The sequence below is a fragment of the Staurois parvus genome, unplaced genomic scaffold (assembly GCF_062004578.1).
Source record: "Staurois parvus isolate SC_StPar_1 unplaced genomic scaffold, SC_StPar_1.0 ptg000682l, whole genome shotgun sequence".
Taxonomy (NCBI): Eukaryota; Metazoa; Chordata; class Amphibia; order Anura; family Ranidae; genus Staurois; species Staurois parvus.
Window position 1 is genome coordinate 6,853,247 of NW_028318478.1, and position 22,081 is coordinate 6,875,327.

The 22,081-nt window shown below is 41.3% G+C and overlaps 1 protein-coding gene across 1 annotated transcript; it reads right to left on the reverse strand.

Annotated features, from left to right (window-relative positions):
• Nucleotides 1–3,764: 3,764 nt before the first annotated feature.
• LOC149447571 (beta-1,3-galactosyl-O-glycosyl-glycoprotein beta-1,6-N-acetylglucosaminyltransferase 3-like) lies at nt 3,765–5,806 on the reverse strand. Its single transcript, XM_089652347.1, has one exon. The coding sequence runs from the start codon at nt 5,716–5,718 to the stop codon at nt 4,405–4,407; it is 1,314 nt and encodes a 437-aa protein (XP_089508473.1). The 5' UTR covers nt 5,719–5,806; the 3' UTR covers nt 3,765–4,404.
• Nucleotides 5,807–22,081: the final 16,275 nt, after the last annotated feature.

The window sequence follows — 22,081 nt, forward strand, 5'->3', positions numbered from 1 at the left end:
CAAACAGCAACGGTCAGTTTCTTCCAGGGGACCGGTTTTTATGCATGTGGAAGATGTTACAGGTGTAGCAGGGTTAGAAATAATTTGAGGAGAAGATTCACCTTCCAAAATCCCACCACGGGACAGGAATAAAAAATCAAACAATTCATCTCATGCGAAATCAAAGAAGTGGTTTACGCCTTGAAATGTCCTTGTAATTTGATCTATATAGGAAGAACCAAAAGAGCTCTAGAAGATAGAATTAAAGAACATGTTTATAATATTAACAGAGGTTATAGATGCCATCACTAATCACAGCACTTCCGCACTTTTCACAATAAGGATGCCAGCCTCATGCAATTTTGGGGTATCGAAAAACATGTTAGTCATTGGAGAGGGGACAATACAATTAGAAAACTTAGTAAAAAAGAATCCAGGTGGATCAATGAAATGAATAGTTTAGCACTTGCGGGCTTGAACAAAGATTTTGATCTTTCTTGTTTTATTAGTAATCATTAAGAATCTCAATAATAAATCATGATAAGGGAGAGACCCCATAAGGATTAATTATACCATCACACAGAATAACCATATTTAACAATACTATAGCACTCGTTTATTAACAGTAGTAGTGGTTACAGGCATCCGTCTCTGGGTATATTATCACATATTGTTTTATATCTGAATGTATTTATCATTTATTTATTGCAGATGTTTTCAATAGTCATTAATTTATAGCTGTAGGTTTTTAATTACTATGTCATAGTACTCATTTATTTTAACAGTAGTAGTGGTTACAGGCATCCACTGCTGGGCATACGACTATTTATTGGTTTACATTTGTATGCATTTGTCATTAATTATTGTAGATGTTTTATTAGTCGTTCCACTTATAGTTGTAGGTTTTACCTTTAGTTTTATGGGTTTATATGTTCATTTAGATAATATTACCTCAGCCCCTAGTATATGTCCGCTTATAGGTGGAATACCCCTTTATGATAGATATTTTTTAATACGTATATCGTGCTTTTATTAATACAAATTCAGGTTTAAGAATATATATATAACTATGTGGATATTATATTTAGGTATTTATAGAGTTATATAAGTGTTTATGTTTATAAATGTTTCTAGCTTAATTTTATTTATTAAGATTATAGTCATTACATTATTTTAAAAACCCACACATATTACTGTAAACAGGCACATAGCTTAGCATTAGCATGTAGCCAGTATTAGGTAGCAGAATTTAGCTCTTCAATGCTTGCGCACCCAGAGGTTTTAATTTAACTGCTTGATTAAATGTGGGTGTAACAGGCAAATTGCAGTGAAGGTGAGGGTGTAAAATAAGGTCCCTCAGCGTGAGTGATCACCACACACTTCTTCTGTGTGTTTACACTCAAACCGGGCTCCAAAAACATGGTCGCTGCCTTGCGGACTACAACAAAATGGCGCCTTCTATATAAATCAATGGGCGTCGTGTTGTCCAATCAATTCCTGATGAAGCCACGTGGCCCGGTGGCGTAACGCGCAGGGGAGGGGGCTCTGACATCACGACTTAGTAGCTCACAAGATCCTACACTTCAGTATCCATATGATTTTATTTGTGTTGGGAGATTTTCCCTTTTTTTGTAATTGCACTATGGAATTCATTTACAATGACAATAAATCTTATCTATCTTATTTTTCTATCTATCTAAATGTATCTAAATCTTATCATATTTCAGTTTTTTTCTCAATACAGAGATTCAAATATGTGTTTGTTTTGTTAGTTTTTGGTACATATTGGTAAATGGCTGATAACCAGAAGTGTACATTAGGGGTCTATTTATAAAAGTTTTTATCAAAGATTTACACATTTTTTTTAATTGGATTCAGTTGGATTCTGGGTGGATCCAGAGTGAAAGTTGTATGAATTTTGTGTAAAAACATTAAAGTGGTGTTAAACCCAAAAGTAAACATTTATTATATTGCAGTTTGCCATTTCTTAAATGTGATGGCTGCATTCTTTTTTTATTCATTCTATATTTGTCTGGTGATGCAGTAAACAAGTGTGTTATTTTTCAAAAGCTCACGCTCTCCAGTAGAATGTATCAGCTTACATGGATGAAACAAACCATTTAACACTGGCAGGGGTGGCTAAAATAATCAGCTTTTATTTATTCATGTAAGACCATTATCCCAAAAGCAAGAAAAAAATGTTTGCTGTAACTAATTATAGTGTGAGCTGAAGTTTGGCTTCAGTTAGTTACTGTTTTTAATACATTTAACACTCCCCTCCCCCCAGACTGACAATGCTCTTGTTTGCTGTGCCTTCATTCATCCAGAGTTGTGTCTCACTAATACTGGAGGTGTGTTACTGGCCAGACCACCAGGTGACAACAGAGGGAAAAGCCAAAGTAAAAGTAACCTACAGTATGCAGCCACCACTTCTAATGACCGGTAAGCAGCAATATATTGCATATTTGGTTTGGGGTTTAATACTGATTTAAATAGACCCTTAGGTGTTATGTATTTTCTCACACCATATTTTGAGTTCAATGCCCCTAATTTACTGGCATTAACTACTTGCCAACCACAGATAGCCAAATGACGGCTACACTGCGGCCGGCCAGTTCTGGGAGGGTGTCATATGATGTCCTCCCAGAACGCGCTCTCCTGCGCGCCCCCAGGGGCGCGCACCCAGCGATCTCCGCGCTTGCTGTGTCCTACGGACACAGCTGATCACATGATGTGGTAAAAGGCCAATCACAGCGGCCTTTTACCACGTGATCAGCCGTGTCCAATGACACGTTGATCACCGGGAAATGAAATTGCCGGTTCTCGGCTGCACTTTCCACACGCTGTCAGAGCGTGATGAAAGTACTGCCGAGAACCGGCAGTTGTCAGAGCAGGGATTGGCACCAATCATCAGTGCCCTGATGATCGGTGCCCAGCAGTGCCACCCACCAGTTCCACCCACCTGTGCCCAGAAGTACACGCACCTGTGCCCAGCAGTGCCCACCAGTGCCACCCAGCAGTGCCACACACCTGTGCCAAGCAGTGCCACACACCTGTGCCCAGAAGTGCCACCTACCTGTGCAGAGCAGTGCCACCCACCTGTGCCCACCCACCTGTGTCCACCGGTGCCACCCACCAGTGCCCATCAGTGCAGCCCAGCAGTGCTGCCAGTCAGTGCCACCAGTCAGTGCTCAGCAGTTGCGCCAGTTAATGCCTAGCAGTGCCGCCAGTCAGTGCCCAGCAGTGATGCCAGTCAGTGCCACCTATCAGTGCTGTCTATCAGTACCCATCATCAGTGCCGCCTATCAGTGCCGCCGATCAGTGCCGCCTATCAGTGCCACCTCATTAGTGCTGCCTATCAGTGCTGCCTATCCGTGCCACCTCATTAGTGCTGCCTATCAGTGCCGCCTATCCGTGCCACCTCATTAGTGCTGCCTATCAGTGCCGCCTATCCATGCCACCTCATTAGTGCTGCCTATCAGTGCCGCCTATTAGTGCCCTTTAGTGCTGCCTATCAGTGCCCATCAGTGCTGCCTATCAGTGCCTATCAGTGCCCATCAGTGCTGCCTCATAAATGCACTTCAGTGAAGGAGAAAAATTACCTGTTTGAAAAATTTTATAATAGAAACAAAGAAACTTTTCTTTTTCAAATTTTTTGCACTTTTTTTGTTTATAGCATAAAAAGTAAAGTGCCCAGCGGCGATTAAATACCACTAAAAGAAAGCTCTATTTGTGAGAAAAAAATGATAAAAATTTCATATGAGTACACTTTTGCATGACTGGGCAATTGTCAATCAAAGTGCGACAGCACTGAAAGCTGAAAATTGGTCTGGTAAAGAAGGGGGTATAAGTGCCCAGTAGGCAAGTGGTTAAAGCATCTTTATACTATTAATGTATCTATAAAAGTAGACATACTAGAGCATTCAGTACATAATATACCAGAAAACTGAAGCATCTCTCTTTTTGTTCAAAAATGTTTTTTCAAAGGGCAGTCCAAATTTAAAAACCTAACTTTAGGCAAAATAAAAATAATTATCTGTTGTTCTTTCTCAGTAATAAATTAGCACACAATGATACTTTCATTGCTCCAGCATCGTGTGCCTTACTGCAATCTTCAACAGGACCAGACCAGCTGAAGCCACTCTGCATGCTAGTCTCCATATGTTGCCACATGAATTGAAATACATTGAAATACATTGCATTGGATGTCCTTAATTGTAATACACAACCACATGTATTGACATGCTTCATCATACGCATTGGTGCTCATTGAGATGCTTTTTTATGTTTTCATTGGTTTCAAGGGAAAACATATTAAGCAAAAATACAAAGATGTGAGACCAGAAGTGAAACCTACAAGTTAACTCTACAAAGTACAGTACATGGCGTTCATAATAAATTATTTTTACAAAACAGACACATCTGTTACATGATCTTCCCATAGAGAGATTTAAATCTTAAATGTTCTTCTAAACATTGAATGGCATGATCATCTACATTTGGGTCAAATTTATTGGCGAAGAAATGATGCTGCTGGAGCATCCAGTGCAGATCCCCAGTCCCATACACACACACATTTCTTCTGTGCTTCCCAGTACATGCAGAATAAGGGGCTCCTTGCTTAATGTCCCCTTCCAGGCTTCCCCATTTTACCAACCTTGCTAGTGCATTCAAGTCTGAAGTGTCATATTTACTGTGCTGAGGAAGAGATCCAGGCATCCAAGAAACTCTGTGAAGTGTAGCCCAGAGAAACTCATCAGGACTGTAAGTGTCCTTTGCCCAGTCTATAAATTCTCTTGCGAAGTCTGATTTAAACAACATTTTCACAAATTCTCTGGTGACCACTACGTATGCATTGCCACTGAATATAGGCACATTTAAAGGTGGTGGAGTTTTCCTAACATTCGTCTTCACAATGCGATCTGTAACTTCAAAGCGGTATTCCCATCTCAATTGTTTAGCTCCAGGTGATGGTTGTGACTCCATGCTGTTTTTCCCATTCAGTGATTTTAAGGATGTGACTATTTCAGCATTAGTTTTTATTGGGAAATCTGTTCCGCAGGTATTGATAAGGTATTTCCACTCTACAGTACTATTCAGTAGGTCTTCCATGCAGTTCAGATCAGCCTGGACACGAGACCACGAAGCATATACTACTGGCTCCAACTTAGATGCGACAAACACATTATCAAAGCAGGAAGCTATAGCTTGCACAGCCTGATGAAAAGTGTGTGGAGATTTTCGATCTATATGCACACAGTAAATATTCTGAGGAGTATAAATTGATCTTAATAGTCTCTCAAACATTTCAATATCACCATGGATCACCATGGAATAGGCAATGGGGTAATGTCTTTCTTCATTGCTCAGACTAAACAGAACATACTTTTTTTTAAATGTTGGACAGTCTTTGGTTAGTTTTATGTAATCTGTATCCTTGCTAATAACTTTTCTTTTTCTAATATCCAAATTGTTGATTAAAGTCTGTCTTACCTCATCCCAGTCACCTTCAATAATTTTAGTACAGTTCTTTCTATCACTGGCCGACAAGTTCAAAGCCATGTAGTATTGTCCCCGGCAGTGAGCAATATTCAGATCCCCAGTTTGGATGGCATTATCCAGGTCACAGTCCAAGAAGGAATATTTTAAGACTATAGTGATGACAAATAAAATGCACCCACAAGACAGACATTGGTGTGAATTCAGTTTCCTTAGTTTCTTCATAAAAGAGTTTTGCATTGTTGTTAATGTTATTATTTCCTCTATATTCTGTGTAACTGAATCACACCATTCGATAAAAAGACTGAGGCAGCTTGTTCAGAGGCTTTTGAAATATGTGTATCATTAAGATAAACTGTCCAACACATAGGCAGTAGGAAGTAAAGCTGTACAGCCTGCTTTTCAGGTTTCCAGCATTTATCTTATTTCCCCACTTTCGAAATCAGTAGCTGCTTTACATAGGACCATAAAAGATTGAAGTGACAGGGGAAAAAACCAACGGGTCTGTTGAGTTTGTCCTTTATTTCCAGTATTTATTTAATTACTTATTTTAATCTTTTGTGTCTAAAGTATGTTTTATACAATCCTCTAACAGCCCTATATTTTATTGAACTGATCTGGTTTCTTCAATAAGGATGCAGTGGGACAGGGTATGAAGAATGGACACAAACTGCTTTTCTATTTTTTTTTATTTTATATTTTTTCACAGAGAAAAAAACAGCAAAAAAAAAGAAAAATTATAAAATTAAAGTGACAGTTCAAAAAGAACAATCAAATTCTAAAATAAAAAAAAAACAAGCACAAAACAAATAACACAAATTATATAAACTAAGCTACCGTAAATACAGTATTTGGACCAGTTTATTATATGGAAACACGAGTACCACTTTTTCTTAAAGGCTCTAAAGAAAAAGTGTGCAAAATCCATAATCATTTCACTATATTTCCATTTTATATCAAGTAATATTTTTACACATAATAAACAACATGCAATACCTAGAAAAATATATATTTTACACAAATGTTTAAAGTTATACTGTCTCCCCAATGTGCATTTTTCACGATATTTCTAAATTCACATTCAAAATTATACATTTATTTGTATTATCCGCTACTCATGTAATACGTAGAACTTGTTTTAAATCATGTATGCTGGCAAATACATAACAACATTTGATTCCAAAAAATATCACTTTTTTTATAAACTAATTTTATACACATTTCAGCAGATTAAGGCGTCCAAACTATTTTTAGAGTTATTGCCCTTGTGATATCTGTCAGGTATCCAATGAATTTATCTGAAACTTTCTCATATGGATATATAATAGATCCAGAAATCACACAACAGTGGAGCTATACTTCTAGAGTCACATATAGATTTATGTACATTATCCTCCACTTCTAAGTAGGAGGATTTTAATTTATATCTTGAATGCTGGCAAATAAATTATAAAAATGGAATCCATGGTTTATATGATGTATACTGGTAAATATAACACAAAACTGAGCTCCATGTTTTATATCTGCTATCCTGGGAAATATATCACAAATATATATTTAGCTTTCAAACATGCTGTTTATTGCAACAGTTCAGTCTGGCCCCCTGTTCAGCGGAATCCGAAAATCATATATAAAAGCAATATTTCTAAGGCTTTATTTTTTGACAGCTTCCAACTGGTGCTTCCAACTTCCAACTTGGTGCTTGCGCTCATGACATCCCTAGAAACCACTGATGTCACTGTGAGTTCCTGCTACTTAAGCAAAGAGGCGGGAACAGCAGTGACATCACTGCCCAAATATGCCCACTGGCCATGTTTCAACAAAGACATTGACCAAATGTGGCCCTTCCTGCCCCTTCCCTTATATAGCTGATGACAGCTTGGGTAGCTGTAATTGGGCTTGAGCACCATCAGAATTGATTATGTGTGCTAGGTCATCAGATTTTTTTTTTTCAGAGGGTGGCAGGCATTGTGATTGACAATGAATTTTCAATTGGGGGCATTTTTTGGGATTTCTATTTTTGCTAATAAAGTATGATAAACACCCCCAACCCTGCTTGCAGATCCCCACAACCACCAGCCAGTGTTGTGAAGTAGGGGCCCCCTTCCTCACCAACATGGGGACAAGAAGCTTTGTCAGAGTCAGTCCCCCCTGGCAAGGCACCTCCACATGTGGCTGGATATGATTCAAGGGGGGGGGGGTGCAGGGGGCAAGTGTGTAGCCAGTCATAGTGCATGCTCAGATTTAAGGTCTGGGATGTATTTTTAAGGGGTACCTCACACATTTTTATTTTTTGTTTATTTTTGCTTGGAGTGCCACATAAAATCTGTACCAAATTGGATGGATTTCCAGGGAACCTCACTCATTATTTGTGTGTGTGTTGTACCCCCTATAATTCCATACCAGACTTATACGCAACATTTTTTTTTTTCATTTTTGATGTAGGATAGGCTACCAGCATAGTGAAATCTACAAAAAAACACACAAACAAAAAAGGTACAGTTTAAATTGCGGGCAAATGACATTAAAAAAAGACAGCACACAGAGCCCTCCAGAGGTTCTCCAAAATATATAGCTGATCCTTGGAGGGGTCTGTGTACTTTTTCTTTAAAAAACAAAGAAGCTGACATTGACGTGTCATTTGACAACATTTTTTCCTTTGTAAATGTTAGTGCTGCTGCAACACTTTGCGGGTTATTTACTAAAACTGGAGCATGCAAAATCTGGTGCAGCTCTACAGATAAACCAATGAGCTTCCAAAGTTTAAATTAGAAGATGATTGGCTACCATGCATAGCTGCACCAGATTCTCAGTGCTTCAGTTTTAGTAAATCTACGCCTTTCTGTACATCACAGAGATGGGTCCCTTGATAGTCAGGATTAAGGTAACCCCAGGCATGTTATTTAAAGGAAATTGACATTTTTAATGTTTTACTTTAAGCATCACTAGTCTTAGCCAAATGGAATTTTAATTTTTTTTTGCATTGATACATGTTCCCCAAAAGGCAGTACCTAACTCCCCATGCTATTTTAGAAATCCCTTTATCCAATTAACCCTGAAAAATTGGCATTTTCAATTTGTCAGATTTGGCTCCCATTGATTTCATTAGGGTTCAGGTTCAGCCTCTGAACTTCTTTGAAGTTCACCTAACCCTGCTCGAACCAAACCCAGAGCTGCTTGGCTCATCCCTAATTGCAACACTGTATATGGCAATGTGTCATGCTCATACCTGACATCCAGTCTCACTCAGGCATCATTTTAAAAATTTTACATAGTCTGGCTGAAAAAAGACAAAAGTCCATCCAGTTCAACCATTAAAAAAAAAAGTTATAATACTATGCCCTCAGTTGATCCAGAGATAAACAAAAAAAACCCAGCAAAGCATGATCCAGTTTGCTCCTGTAGGGAAAAAAATTTCTTTCTGATCCCCTGAGAGGCAATCGGATATTCCGTTGATCAACTTTACCTATAAATGTTAGTATCCAGTTATATTCTTTGTATCTAAGAAACAATCCAATTTCTGCGGATTTATCTTATTAGTTCCGCATAGCATAGTTCCTGATAAATTTGTACAGACATGCCAAATAGTGATGTATTGCTGTGTACGTACAACCTTTGCTACCAATTGTTTGTTTGAGCATGATTGTTACTCCTGCTTTATATGCATCCTGTATTTCCACATACACTTAATCTCCTAGATTGTAAGCTCGAAAGAGCAGGGACCTCAATCCCCTCATGTTTTGCATTGTATTGGTATTGTTCTGTCACATGTTCTGTCCCCCTCTGTAATGTACAGCGCTGAGCGAACTATTGGCGCTTTATAAATACTGTATAATAATAATAATACACTTAATATACTCCCTGAAAAACACACCCTCCAAATAAAAAAAAAATTGTGTAGGTTGTTTTCTTTTCAAACAACTTTTATCTGAACAACTAATGACTAAAAATTTAAGTTTTCTGCCAACTGTGAAACTGGTAATTTTTTGATTAAATTAATATTGCAGCAAAACCAGCTTCACCTAAATCAATTCACCCATCCCAAATAAAAGGTGATTGCAGGACACAGGCATACACAAGGTCTGACTGGCCCACCAGTGGATAATATTCCTGTGTGCTCTGTCTCTCGTGAGTTCTGGACCTTGTCTAATAGGCATTCAGATCCAAACCTATTAAAACCTTCCTAGAATCCTTATCTGGGCTGCACCACCTAATCAGTACATCAAAAGGAGTAATCCCCTAAGCCCTGTCTACCTCCTACATTAGGACAAATGTTCCAATGAGTATGTGCAATCTGGAAGCAGAAGAGTGACTGGTTCTGTCTACCAGTGGTAGCCCAGGAGGCGTTTCCTGCTCATCAAAAGAGGTGTTAGGGTTCAGGAGGGGAGGGTGAAAGGTATACAGGAAAGAAATCAAAATTTCCAAAAGAAAATATGAGTGTCTAGTGGCTGGCAGATTCAGGGAAATCCATCTACTCAACAATCTAGTTAACAATAGAAGAAATGTGTAGGGTGTTCTGGGATGGAGGACCTTCTAAATTCAGGATAATATATGTCAATTAAACTGGAACATCCGTACAGCAATTTGAACAAGCCGGTATCCATCATGCACTCTCAGCAGCACTCCATATGACGGAAGCAGACTCTGATCAAGATACAGGAAAAGAGAAGGCACTTCTAAGTGCAATATGCATTTATATTTATTAGACACAAGGAATAAAAGCACTTACTAGAAAGCAATACAAATCATCTTGTCAGTCCCAGTGATGACTGCCACTTATTCCTCCTGTGAGGGTTAAAATCCTCTGACAGCGCACTAACCAGTGGTGCAGAATGGTAGATGGTGACTAGGAACTTCTGGAACCATCTTCAGACCTCTGAAGAAGGAGCAACCGTGCATGCTCCGAAACACGTCAATGCCCCTTCGACATCATTTCGGTTGCACTCCAGTGTGGTTCCAAAAGTTCCTAGTGGCCATCTACCGCTCTGCACTGCTGGTCCGTGCACTGCCAGGGGAATATATCCCTCAGAGGAGGTATGAGTGACGTTCACCGCTGGGACTGCCAAGATGATTTTTATTGCTTTCTGGTAAGTGTTTTTATTCCTTTTGCCTAATAAATTTTCATAAATATTGCAAATTTTGTTTTATGCCTGTAGACTGTATGATACATTCCCAAGATGCTGAGAAAAGAATTGGATGCCAGGGACAATGTAATTACTGTGGCATGTGCAGAATGTCATGAATGACCATCCATTGACTGGAGAGGAATGTCAGATTGAGAGGTCTTGAGAGGACTTATCATTGCTGGAAGAGGAGTAAAGTATGCTATGATAAGTTGCACAATATGGCAGGAGCCCACTCCGCACTCTGCAGAAATGAGTTCCACTTTAATGTTTGGTTCTATGTATTATAAAGCTGAATGAACTGCAGGAGTGACAATATCTTCTGGTTATCATTTCCTTTTGATTGACAGACTACAACAGAAACAGTGTAATAGCTGAGTTGCTGCAACCTAAATTATCACAAAAGACCTTTTGGGGATCACAAAAAAAAATAAGCCTCTTCTAGCTCCAGCTGAACTTCTCATCAGCACAAAGAATCCTGCTGTGTGTCTGCATGCTTCTAGCTTCCACCCCCAAGAAACATAAAATAGCAATACTAGTAGCTCTCTGCTGCATCCTGCACGTATTCAAGTTCTAATCTTCACTGCAGTCCTTTCTGTATATCTGAAAACTAGAGCATAAGAAATTTTTATGATTCCTATTTCTACAGGACCATCTATGCAAACTGAAGAGCCTCTTTCCTGCCAGTACTCTGATGCCTAAAAAATTACCTGTAAACTAACTAATGTAAAAACATTACCTCAACTCCGAAGCATTTAGGAGGAGCAGGTGATGTTGCCCCACCTCAACACTGCCTTCTGGAAATTCCAAAACTTATGAGAAGTCACTTATACAATGGGCTGAAAAGCATTCTTGTGGGATGTTATGTGCCCAGCAATCCCAGGAGGCAGTGGTGACATCACCCACACTTCACAGAAGTGGCAGATTGTGAAATCTTCACTTTTCAAGGTGTTTTGGCATCTAATTAAGTTTGGGTGGCAGGGGGCTGGCAGGAAAGTGGGCCTTGCACTTTTCAGGGAAGGCCTGCTTTAGGTGTGGAATATTATTATTAGATAGGATTTATATTGCACCAACAGTTTGCACGGCACCTTACAAAACGAAGGCAAACAGTCCAGTTACAATACAATTCAATACAAGGGGAATCAAAGGACCCTGCTCGTTAGACGGTCAAGTGACACAAAAGGTAATAACTGTGGGGAATGAGCTGATGGAGAAAGTAAAAAGAGAGTTTATTAGTTAGAATCAGGATAGGCTACTCTAAAGATATCGCCTAAAGGTGGAAAGATTAGGAGAAAGTCACACAGATTGGGGTAAGGCGTTCCAGAGGATGGTATAGCCTTGGAGAAGACCTGGAGGTGACCATGGGAGGTGGTGACAAGGGGGTTAGAGAACAGGAGGTCTTGTGGGGATTGAAGAGAATGGTTTGGTTGGTATTTTGAGACAAGGTTGGTGATGCAGCTGGGAGCAGATTTGCGGATGGCTTTATATGTTGTTGCTAGTATTTTGAGTTTTATTTGTTGGGTGAGTGGAAGCCAATGAAGGGATCAGCAGAGAAGGGAAGCAGTCATTGAACGTTTGGCAAGTTGGATGAGTCTGGCAGGAGCATTCATGATGGACTAAAAGTCTATGTAAAATTGAAAAATAAGCATGAAAGAAAGGGCAAGAGAAAAAATGGTTGTAAGGGTAGACATAGAGCTGGGAGAGGAACCACAGCAAAATATGTAAGTAAAAATATACAGTGTGAGCTTGTATTATTCTGAGAAAAGATTGTTAACTTTAAATTTGAACATTTGTTCTATTACAATACAGGTGCAGTACATTATATACTGTAAGGCTTCCTTTCAAATTACATAGTATGTATTTACTGTGCAAAGCTGGGAGAGAGTGTATTACTGGATTTTAAACAGTATATGCACTTGTTTTTAATGTTTTACATAGCTATACCCTCAAAAGGGGCCGGCCTGAAGTGATCTAGCGGGACTTAATTTTCTGACTAAAGTTCCACTTTAAGTGGGGGTATAAGTATATTTTCCTAAGAACGTGTACCCCTTTGAGGCAGTTGTATAGTACCTGGTGCCTAACTGGTTATCTTCAGCCAGCTAACAGTGGGGCCCAGTCTGTATGGTGGTGCACCTGTTATCGTCTCTTTGATGCTGCATGCAATGAACAACTACATTATGGAGCTGGTAAGCAAATAGGGCAGTCTCGTGAGGTGCTGAACTGCTAACAGTGATGGAATAAGCACAGTTTAGTCACTATTCCAGGTACACAGCAAAGTGTCCTGGGCACTTGTCAATCTGCTGTCCTCAGGAACTCAGACCCCAGTAACTCAGTCATTCAGAAGAACTCCTCTCAGGCCTAGCTCCAGCTTTCTGGTCCTCAATGGCTCTGTCTGGCGTAGGCACAGAAGCCAACACAGGCAGCAGGTCTGTAGCACTCCAGTCCCCAGCAGCAGAAGACTATCTGTGGCTCACTCGTCAGTCTTTGCACACAGAGCACACAGGTCTCTCCAGTTCCTCATGCTTTGAGTCTCGATCTCTAGCTCCAAGCCAGGGAAACCTCTGCTCTCTCCTCCCCTATCAAAATGTCTCTCTGGATCTTGTAGTTTGTAGCCCCATAGCATCCACAGTGCAACTGCATGTCCCAGTGTTCTAGGTGGCTGCATCGTCCAGGAGGGAGGAGAAAAAGATTAGGCAGGCAGACCACACACAGCCCTTTTCTGCTTCTCGATCATCTCCACTATTTGCCAGGAGGGAGGGGGAAGGAGCAGAGAAACACACACAGCTCACAGTTGTGCTGCTCTGTCACCAATCAAAATGACAGCTGAGGGAGAATGAGTGAGCAGAGGATCAAACAGCACCTGGCTACAATTTCTACAGAATCCACCAGCCTGCACATTATGGGACAGACTTCATTACAGGTAAATAATGTGACTAAAACTGTACAGGAAAAAATTTTTTTAACTAAACTTCATCTTCAGGTGTAAATGGTAAGTATGTGCCCTTTATTCAACCTGAGCTAAAGTGATACTACTACTTTGCTCTCAGTGGGCAAAGTACAGATTCACTTTAAATCTGAATCATACATAAACCCTGGAGCAGTTATGGCCCCCCTTCCCCTCCCAGTAGCAAATACCTACCCCATTTTCAGGAACCCACAAATATGTTTTCCTGCCTTAACCCTGGTTCACACTGGATCCGACTTTGAAAATGTGCAACTTCACTTGAAGTTGACCAATTTCAAAGCCGCATGTCAGTGCAACTTCAGGTGCGACTTGGCAGACATATGTGTGACTTCATGTACAGATGTCTATGCAAGCCACAACAGAAAAAACAAAAAATAGCGTGGGAACCTTTTTTTCCTACAATGCGGTGCAAAGTTAGAGTCGTGCCGATTTTAACTGTTCCATTGCCGACAATAGGGTGCGACTTTGTTTAAAATCGCATGCCAAGTTGCACCGGTGTGAACCTGGGTTTAAAGTGCAACTAAAGGCAAAACTTCAGTTTTTGCTAGAACGGCGAGGAATTAGAACACCTATCATTTTTTATTGCTGTCATTGCCCCCTCTCTTTTTTTCCTGCTTCTTGTTATCATTGAAAGTGAAAGTAAAAGAAAATCCCAAATTTTGGGATGACACCAGAACAGTACTGTAATAGAGGGGGAATTTTTCCAATGAGGGCATAATTCTGTTGACTCTGGAGACACCCTAGGTTTCCCTCACTTGGGAGTGATTTCCTCTCACTTCCTGTTTTGACTATGGCAGGAAGTGGAGGAAGATCTCACCAATAGGACAAAAAAATGGACAAGGAATGTAACCCTCCCTTACTTTATCCAAAATGAAGCAAAAAAGTTTTGCCTTTAATTACAATTTAAGGCAGGAAAACATATTTGTGGGTTTCTGAAAATGGGATAGGTATTTGCTACTTGGGGAAGTCCAATTTAGGGTATAGCCAGAGAGAAAAATAAAATAGATTATTTGAGACAGTATCCTCCAGTCTGTCCATGGATACAAATCTGTGGTTCATTGAGGGAACTAGGAACATGAAGGAAAGACATTTGGATGTTATTTCTCCATTTCTTGGAAATGTTTAGGAAATCCATATGTTATGTTATGTTTAGGAAATCCATATGTTATTTTAAAAGAGAGAAACAAGCCAAGGAGATAAGCCACGGGAACCCCTAATGAAGTTATGTGATCAACGTAGCAACATATTGGGCGGAGCTGAGTGAGATTATATGAGAAAATCGGATGTGTAGCGCAAGAGCGGGGTTTGTAGGTTTCTTTTAACACTGAAATATTGTGCCGATCCTTCTGTAGTACACCAGTATATGTGCACCCATACATGTGAGTGTTATTTTTATCTAATAAACTACATTACCTATTTAGATTACTACACTATGAAGGCTATTATTATTTGTTTTGAGCACACTCCAGATAGAGGTCGAATAAGTGGACAAAGGGAGCCATCAGGCCTCTTAAAAGGAACACATACATCCAGGGGCGGACTGACCATTCGGGTGCTCGGGCACTGCCCGAGGGCCCAGGGTCAGTAGGGGGCCCCATGAGATGCCCCCGGAACCTTTCATGGGCTTTTTTGGGTGTGGTTTGAGTGTGGACGTGCAAACAGGGGCCATAAGGTCCCCTATTGCCCGGGGGCCCCATGAGTTGTCAGTCCACCCCTGCATACATCGCAAGATTGGTGGATATTAGAATAATATCTGTTGATATGACCTCAAGCTAATCTTTTCTCCATAAAGAGAATATGCTTAGCAGAAATATATTTCCATATGGGTCCAAGTGTAGTACCCTCTAGTGGGCTACCAGAATAGTGTATGACTCATGGTAACTGTGTGAATCTGTGATTGAGGTTGGGTTATTGCAGGTCAGCTGAATGACGTCACAGATTTTGGCTCTATTACCTCCTCCTGACTCTGGAGGACCATACAACCTTCCAGAAGTCAGTAAGCAGGAAGGAAGGGGTGGAGACCTAATCTGCATGTTTATGGGAGTCAGGTCAATCCCAGATTTGGAGGCCCTGGTAGAGTGGTGGACTGGCCTATAAATATGGGAGAGTCAGACTGACAGCGGAGATTTGGAGGCCCTGGTAGAGTGGTGGACTGGCTTATAAATATGGGAGAGTCAGGCTGACAGAGGAGTCAAGAAGCCTTTCCCCCTTCTTGATGTAGCAAGCTTTCTAAGGACAACGCTTGGCTCAATCCTTTTTCCTTGTCCCAAGAGATCTTCCGAGAAGCCATGAGGGCTGGTGGTGTTTGCAGGTCTTGGAGGGGGAGAGAAGATATCCCTGCATGTAGTTACGAGAAGTTAAACTGATTTTTGAGGGGCTGCTAGTTCCTCGCCCATAAAGGGCTGTTGCTACTGATTTGCAATGACTGACGGCTGTCAAGAAAAGAACAGTCCAGATCAGTCATTGATTCAAGCCAAACTGGGCATCCCATAATCCCTATTTCCCTATCCAAGTTGATTTCCCCTAATAATAAAAACGTAGTGCAGATGTCACGTACCTGATGGGAGACTGAATTGACGAGGTTGGCCTCACTTGTGTCACTAGCCCTGACCCCGCTGACGTTGGAACAGGGGGAGTCTAGGGACCAGGGGGACAAGAGCGCCAGTGGTTGTTGCTTGCGGCTCTTGCAGGTGATGACCTTGGTAGGCAGAGTATCTTCTGATTTGGGCACCGTAGAAATAGACCAGGTAGGTTCTGTGGATTGCCAGATGTGCAGCAGAGCAAGATAGGTAGCCAGGACACAGGACTGGAGCAGAGTCAAGAATAGCTGGGGTCATAAATAGTCGGGCACAGAATCAGAAGGAGATGCCAAAGTCAGGAGCAGAGCCAAAGTCAGGAACCAGGAGCAGGAGAGTAATCGGAGTCGGGTCAGGAACAAGCCGGGTCAGCAACAAAGGAATCATACGGAACTAGCAGGACACGGGGGAGCTAAAGACTAGTCAGCACTGAACCTGAGCAGAGGCACTCCTTAAATGGGCCATCTGGCGCCAATCTTCGCCGTGCGTGTGCACGTGCGCGTTCATGTGCGCGATCGCGCATTCCTGCGCGCATGCACGCAACCGGCAATTTTCCTGCAGGAATGCCTGTGCGCATGCACATTCCCGATCATGATTCTCCTTGCCGGAAATCCCTTACAGCAGAGCTAAAAATGATAATTGACATAAACGTATACAATTGCTACTATAAACGCATATATGTAAAAAATGGAGTGCTAAAAACCAATAAAACTACAAAAACGTTTATCATAAGCAATATTACAACATAGTGAACCACGTAGTGCAGTGCTACATAGGATAGCGGCAATGCGGCTATAATCAATTCACCATAAAGATACTTAAATCTGCATATAGAAAGATGTCCAAGTAAAATGTCAAGATAGTATAATCTCCCAAAAGGGACTGCACACAATCTTAAAATGATGAGTAATGATAAATAGTTCAATGTTGGTGTAGATAATCAAGATAGGGTGACTTTAACTATCCCAGTATGAACATGTAATCCGGTGACGTGCGGGGAATAGTAAAATTGCACACAAAACAAGTGCTGCATGAAATTAAATCTCTTAATTGGAACCCTGGACTTTTACCCTTTTTAGTTACCGCCGATGTGGCCTCTCTATACAGCAGCATTAACCATGGTGATGGTATGATGGCGGTAGACTATTATTTAGATTCAGCAGATAACATCTCTGCAGCTCACAAAGCATTCATCTTGGAATTATTACATTTCGCAATGCGAAAAAACTATTTCTGGTTTAATACAACTTACTACCTTCAAACCAGGGGTGTCGTGATGGGAGCAAAATTTGCTCCCAGTCTGGCTAATCTATTTATGGCCAGGTGGGAGGAGGACATAATCTACTCTAGGGAGTGGCCGGAACTTTTATTTTATAAACGATATATAGATGACATCCTCCTCTTATGGCAAAGCGATGAAGAGGCCCTGGTGAATTTTTTTGGAACAGTGAACAATAACAATCTAAATATCCAGCTTACCTTTTCATATAGTACCGTTGAAGTAAATTTCCTGGATATAACATTATTAAATAAAGGGGGATATCTAACATATGACAACTGCATTTAAAGGGACATTGGCTACCCTGGTCAAAGAGCTCTTTTATATCAGATTTCAGCCTTGCCATCAGATTTCGAGGGCCCAGAGTGAGCTAGTTTGATTGCTAGTTTTTATTGCTCTATGGGGTTGACAACACCTCAGGTTGAAGGTATTGGGTTAACTTCTGAAAAGCAGGCCTGCTAATACCAATTGAAATTCTACTGTATGTGTTGTTTCTTTGCTTAGAGTTGCTAAGAATAAGGATTGTCATTCCAAGTATCAATAACATTTTGTACTGTTTAACCAAGCTTACACGGAAGTTTAATATAAACCTCATATCAGTTTAATTTGTGTGTGAGTCTACTTTCTGGTGGTAATTTACTCTGGTCAAAAGAATCCTATGGTGTCATCAGGGGTTGGGCTTTCAGAAAGGGGTTCAGAATGACAGGGAGCCTGAAAATAACTCAGTGACACCTAAGGGGGTAGTGCTACATGTGTAGATACATTTTGAGCTTTTAAAATATGCTTTTTTCTTAGTTTTTTTTATCAGTTTTTGGGCTAAATAAAATTTGATTTACCCAAGCAAGGGATAAAGCAAAAAAGGTTAACATATATAGACAGTGAAACAAAGATAGGGATGCAGCAATCCAAAGTTGGCTACACAGAGCAGTCACCTTAGAGTCATAAATACGAGGGGTCTTCAAGGCAAATCAGGACTTTTGAGTTTATATAATAAAATAAAAAATTTCAAGGAGTGGAAATTGTATTTATTTTTTGACATTTATACACTTATCCCAGCATTTACTAATGCCTGGAAAGCTTCGGCATAGAAAGATTTGTCAGTACACCTGAACCATCCTAGGACAGCCTGCTTCAGTTTGTTATCATTGTGTTCACCCTTCTCATGGAAAGATTAATCTCTTGTCCAATTTCACGACAGGTTATCGAATATCCAGGATCAGACGTTTCATGTTCACAGGAATAACTGCTGTGGGCTGGGAAACACCACGGTCAGGATCATTACTGACAATGGTATGGCCATTTTTTGCAACGTTTACACCATTAAGATGTCTTACTGTGGCTGAGCATCTCATCACCATACTGTGCTTGAAGTCTTCTGTAGATATCCGCGGGTTCTAAGGATCTGTTTAGGAGAGCTCACTGAAGAGTACCTTGTGAAAGTTGGAAGGTGTGTAGTTGCCCTGGGACACTGAGCTCAATTCGAAATTTGCTGTATTTATCTTACTAAACCATTCAGCATTTTATCCCATGCTATATCCATTAGATGTGCATATCCCTGCAAATTAAAGGAATCCCCTGGGGTCCCCCAGGTCACCAGAACCAGGGTCCGCATTGGAAAATTTCCCCTCTATTTTTTTGGGGGGGACCACCCTAAATTTGGGATTTTCTTTTACTTTTAATTTTAATTATAATGGTAAACAGCACAAATAGAGAGGGTGAATCTCCCTAATGGGAGCACAAACAGCAATAAAAGCCTGAAAGGTGTTCTAATCCATCTCCACTCTGTTCAAAACTTTAAAAAAAAGTTTTGCCTATCATCTTCTTTAAGAAAATCAATCAAAAATCTGGGAGTCTGGATTGGTGCTGAGCGACCAGCCCTGAAGTCTTCAGAGGAGAGACTGTCGAAGATGAAGCAAAACTTTGGACTTTGGAGCCTCATAGAACTTACCATCGAAGGGAAGACACTGGTATTCCACAGCAAGATTCTCCCTGTGTTGCAGTACCTCGCCCAGGCCTGGCCCCCATGGGTCAACACCTGCAAGGCCAGCACCTGCAAGGCGGTGCTCTACTTCATCTGGGGCTCCAAGATGGACAGAGTGAAGAAAGCAGTCATGTTCAAGGAGCCCCTCAAGGGCGGTAAGGGCGTGCCTGACATCGCCACTCAACTGAGGGTGTTCTTTGCCTGCAACTGCATCCACAGGACTTTGCTGAACCGGACTATGGACTCTGGCGGAGACTCCATGTCACGTTTTTTCCTTTTGCCCTTCTGAGGTCCCTCGGATAGGGACAAATGGAACAGTGCCATCCCCTACAACTGGAACACTCCTTGTTATTACTTGGACACTTTTAAATTTATCAAGGAGCAGGGGCTACATGGAGTCAAGCCCAACTTGTGGAAACCAAAGACTATCTACAAGCTGACTAGAGCCAAGGATATTTTGGAGTCAGTTCCAGGCCTGCCTTCAGCCTCTTGCAAGGTGATCTGGAGGAATGTTTCTTCAAAGAGACTTACCAGCAGGCACAAGAATCTGGCATGGATGACAATCCAAGGGGAGTTGCCACTTGGGGCATTTATGTATGCCAGGAACCTGAGCAGATACAGGCACTGCCCTTTTTGCATCATCCAGGAGGAAACTGCTCAGCATGTTTTCTGGGAGTGCTCTTTTGCTCAGGATCTGTTGAGGGCCTTGGAACCGGAACTCAAGGACTTTGTGTCACAGGCAGCCATCACACACTTTGGTGTGTTGAACGGACTTTTCTAGCGTGTGCTGTTTTGTTTCAAGGACACCTTATGATGTGCCAGGAAGCGCCTCATCCACCAGCAGGAGAGGATGTCCATTGAGGACTGCCACAGACTGGATCACAGTCTGCTCAGAGACTATAACTTGATGGACTTTAAGGAGGAAGAGGACATCTGAAGATCTTGTCTTTATCCTTTCAATAAAGCTTCAGGCCTGTGAACCCTGTTTCCCCTCCCTCTGCCCTCCTTCCTAACCCCCATCACACCCGATGCTTATTTAAATTGTTTGTGTTCAGTTAGTAATGTTTTGCATGCTACGGTTCATGTTCCGGTGCCATTTAGGATGTGTGGGACAGGGGTTTAACCCAGGCACTGCACATGTGACATCGCTCCGCCAGGTTACTCTGGAGGTACCTTAGGAGGCCACAATCAGTCTCAGGGTAAGTGGCGTCATGCTTGACGTGATGGTTCGGGTAACTTTTTGCCCCACACACCACGTTAGGCATCATACCGCTGAGTGAATGTATTTATTGTATGATTGGAACGGTATTGTTAAGAGGTGAATTTTTGCGCTGCGTCACAGTACAGGGTGGAATGTACCCCGACTAAGTATCTTGTTTTTTATACTTATGTAAAAATAAAGTATATTTTTCAACAACAAAAAAACACCAATGATTCTGTGTTTTTCTATACTTAGGTTTCTATGCATTACTGTTGAAAGAACTGATCCAAAAAGGTAGAGACTACTCCAAATTAGCTAATATATTTTTACATGCATTAAATACTGTATGCCTGGCCACTACTTATTTAACAAATGCATTTAATTATTTATTTCCTTTAGTGAATTGACTTTTTATGCCATTTATGAGGTATTTACAGAACGTTTTTGCTTTTTGAGGTAAATACCACATAATGGTGATAGTGAGTTGACATTTTCAGCATCGCAAACCATGTTTAGGGAAAATGCGTCAGTGACCTAAGTACCGCATGCGACCAGCTTTAGTGAACTAAGCCCAACATGAGTACGGACTTGAATTCCGGATAGTGACTGTGTGCTGTTCTACTATTGGGCTGCCAGCAGTAGCTCTCTCTCCAAAATTACTCTCCCGGGGTCTCAGACACTGGCCACTCCCCTATCTTCAACAGAATTCTAGTATGTGAGATTTGTGAAGAGTGCATTCCTGCACTGTTCCTGAAGTTGCACTAGTTAGTTACAGCTATGCAATTGTGAATGGAAACCAGTTGACTAAGAGATTTGCCTCATGGTCCTCAGCTGTTAGGTTTTAAGGCTGTTCAGAAAGATACCTCATGGTCCCCAGCTGTGAGGATTTAGACTGTCCTGTCATTGATGTTGCTAGCCGCTTTGGAGTATCCCATACCACCACAATCCCTCTCCTGCTACAAATCCTACATGTAATAAATCTTAAAGGGACATCCCCTAGACTGAGGGTGTCAAACTCAATTTCACTGTAGGCCGCATCAGCATTATGGTTGCTCTCAAAGAGCCGACTGTATCTGTAAGATTGTATAAATGTATCCACTCTTTATCATATCAAACAATTGCCTCTGCATTTGATTTGAGCACCCCACCTCCCCTTACCTCAGATGTCAAGAGTTGCCTCACCATCAGAAGTCAACAGTTCCCACCATCTCTTACATCACAGTGCACTTGCAAGAAGCTGGGGACGGAGCTGGGAAGCAGAAAGTGCAGGGTCTGGAGGAGGACCAGAGGAGGGCTGGAGTCAGCTGCCAGAGTCTACCGAATGAGAACATGGAAGACGAGGGGGTGCTGCAGCTTCACAGAGAAGTACAGAATCTGTAGGAGGAGTTCTATCCTCCTCTCTGCTGCTGACTGCACGGGGAGAAGAGATGAGCCTCTCAATGGCTGCATGTAGAAGCTCAGGATCTGGCAGAGAGCTT

Bases quoted from the DNA above. Each gene is read 5' to 3' on its own strand.
- LOC149447571 (XM_089652347.1), bottom strand. From the start codon at position 5,718: ATGCAAAACTCTTTTATGAAGAAACTAAGGAAACTGAATTCACACCAA.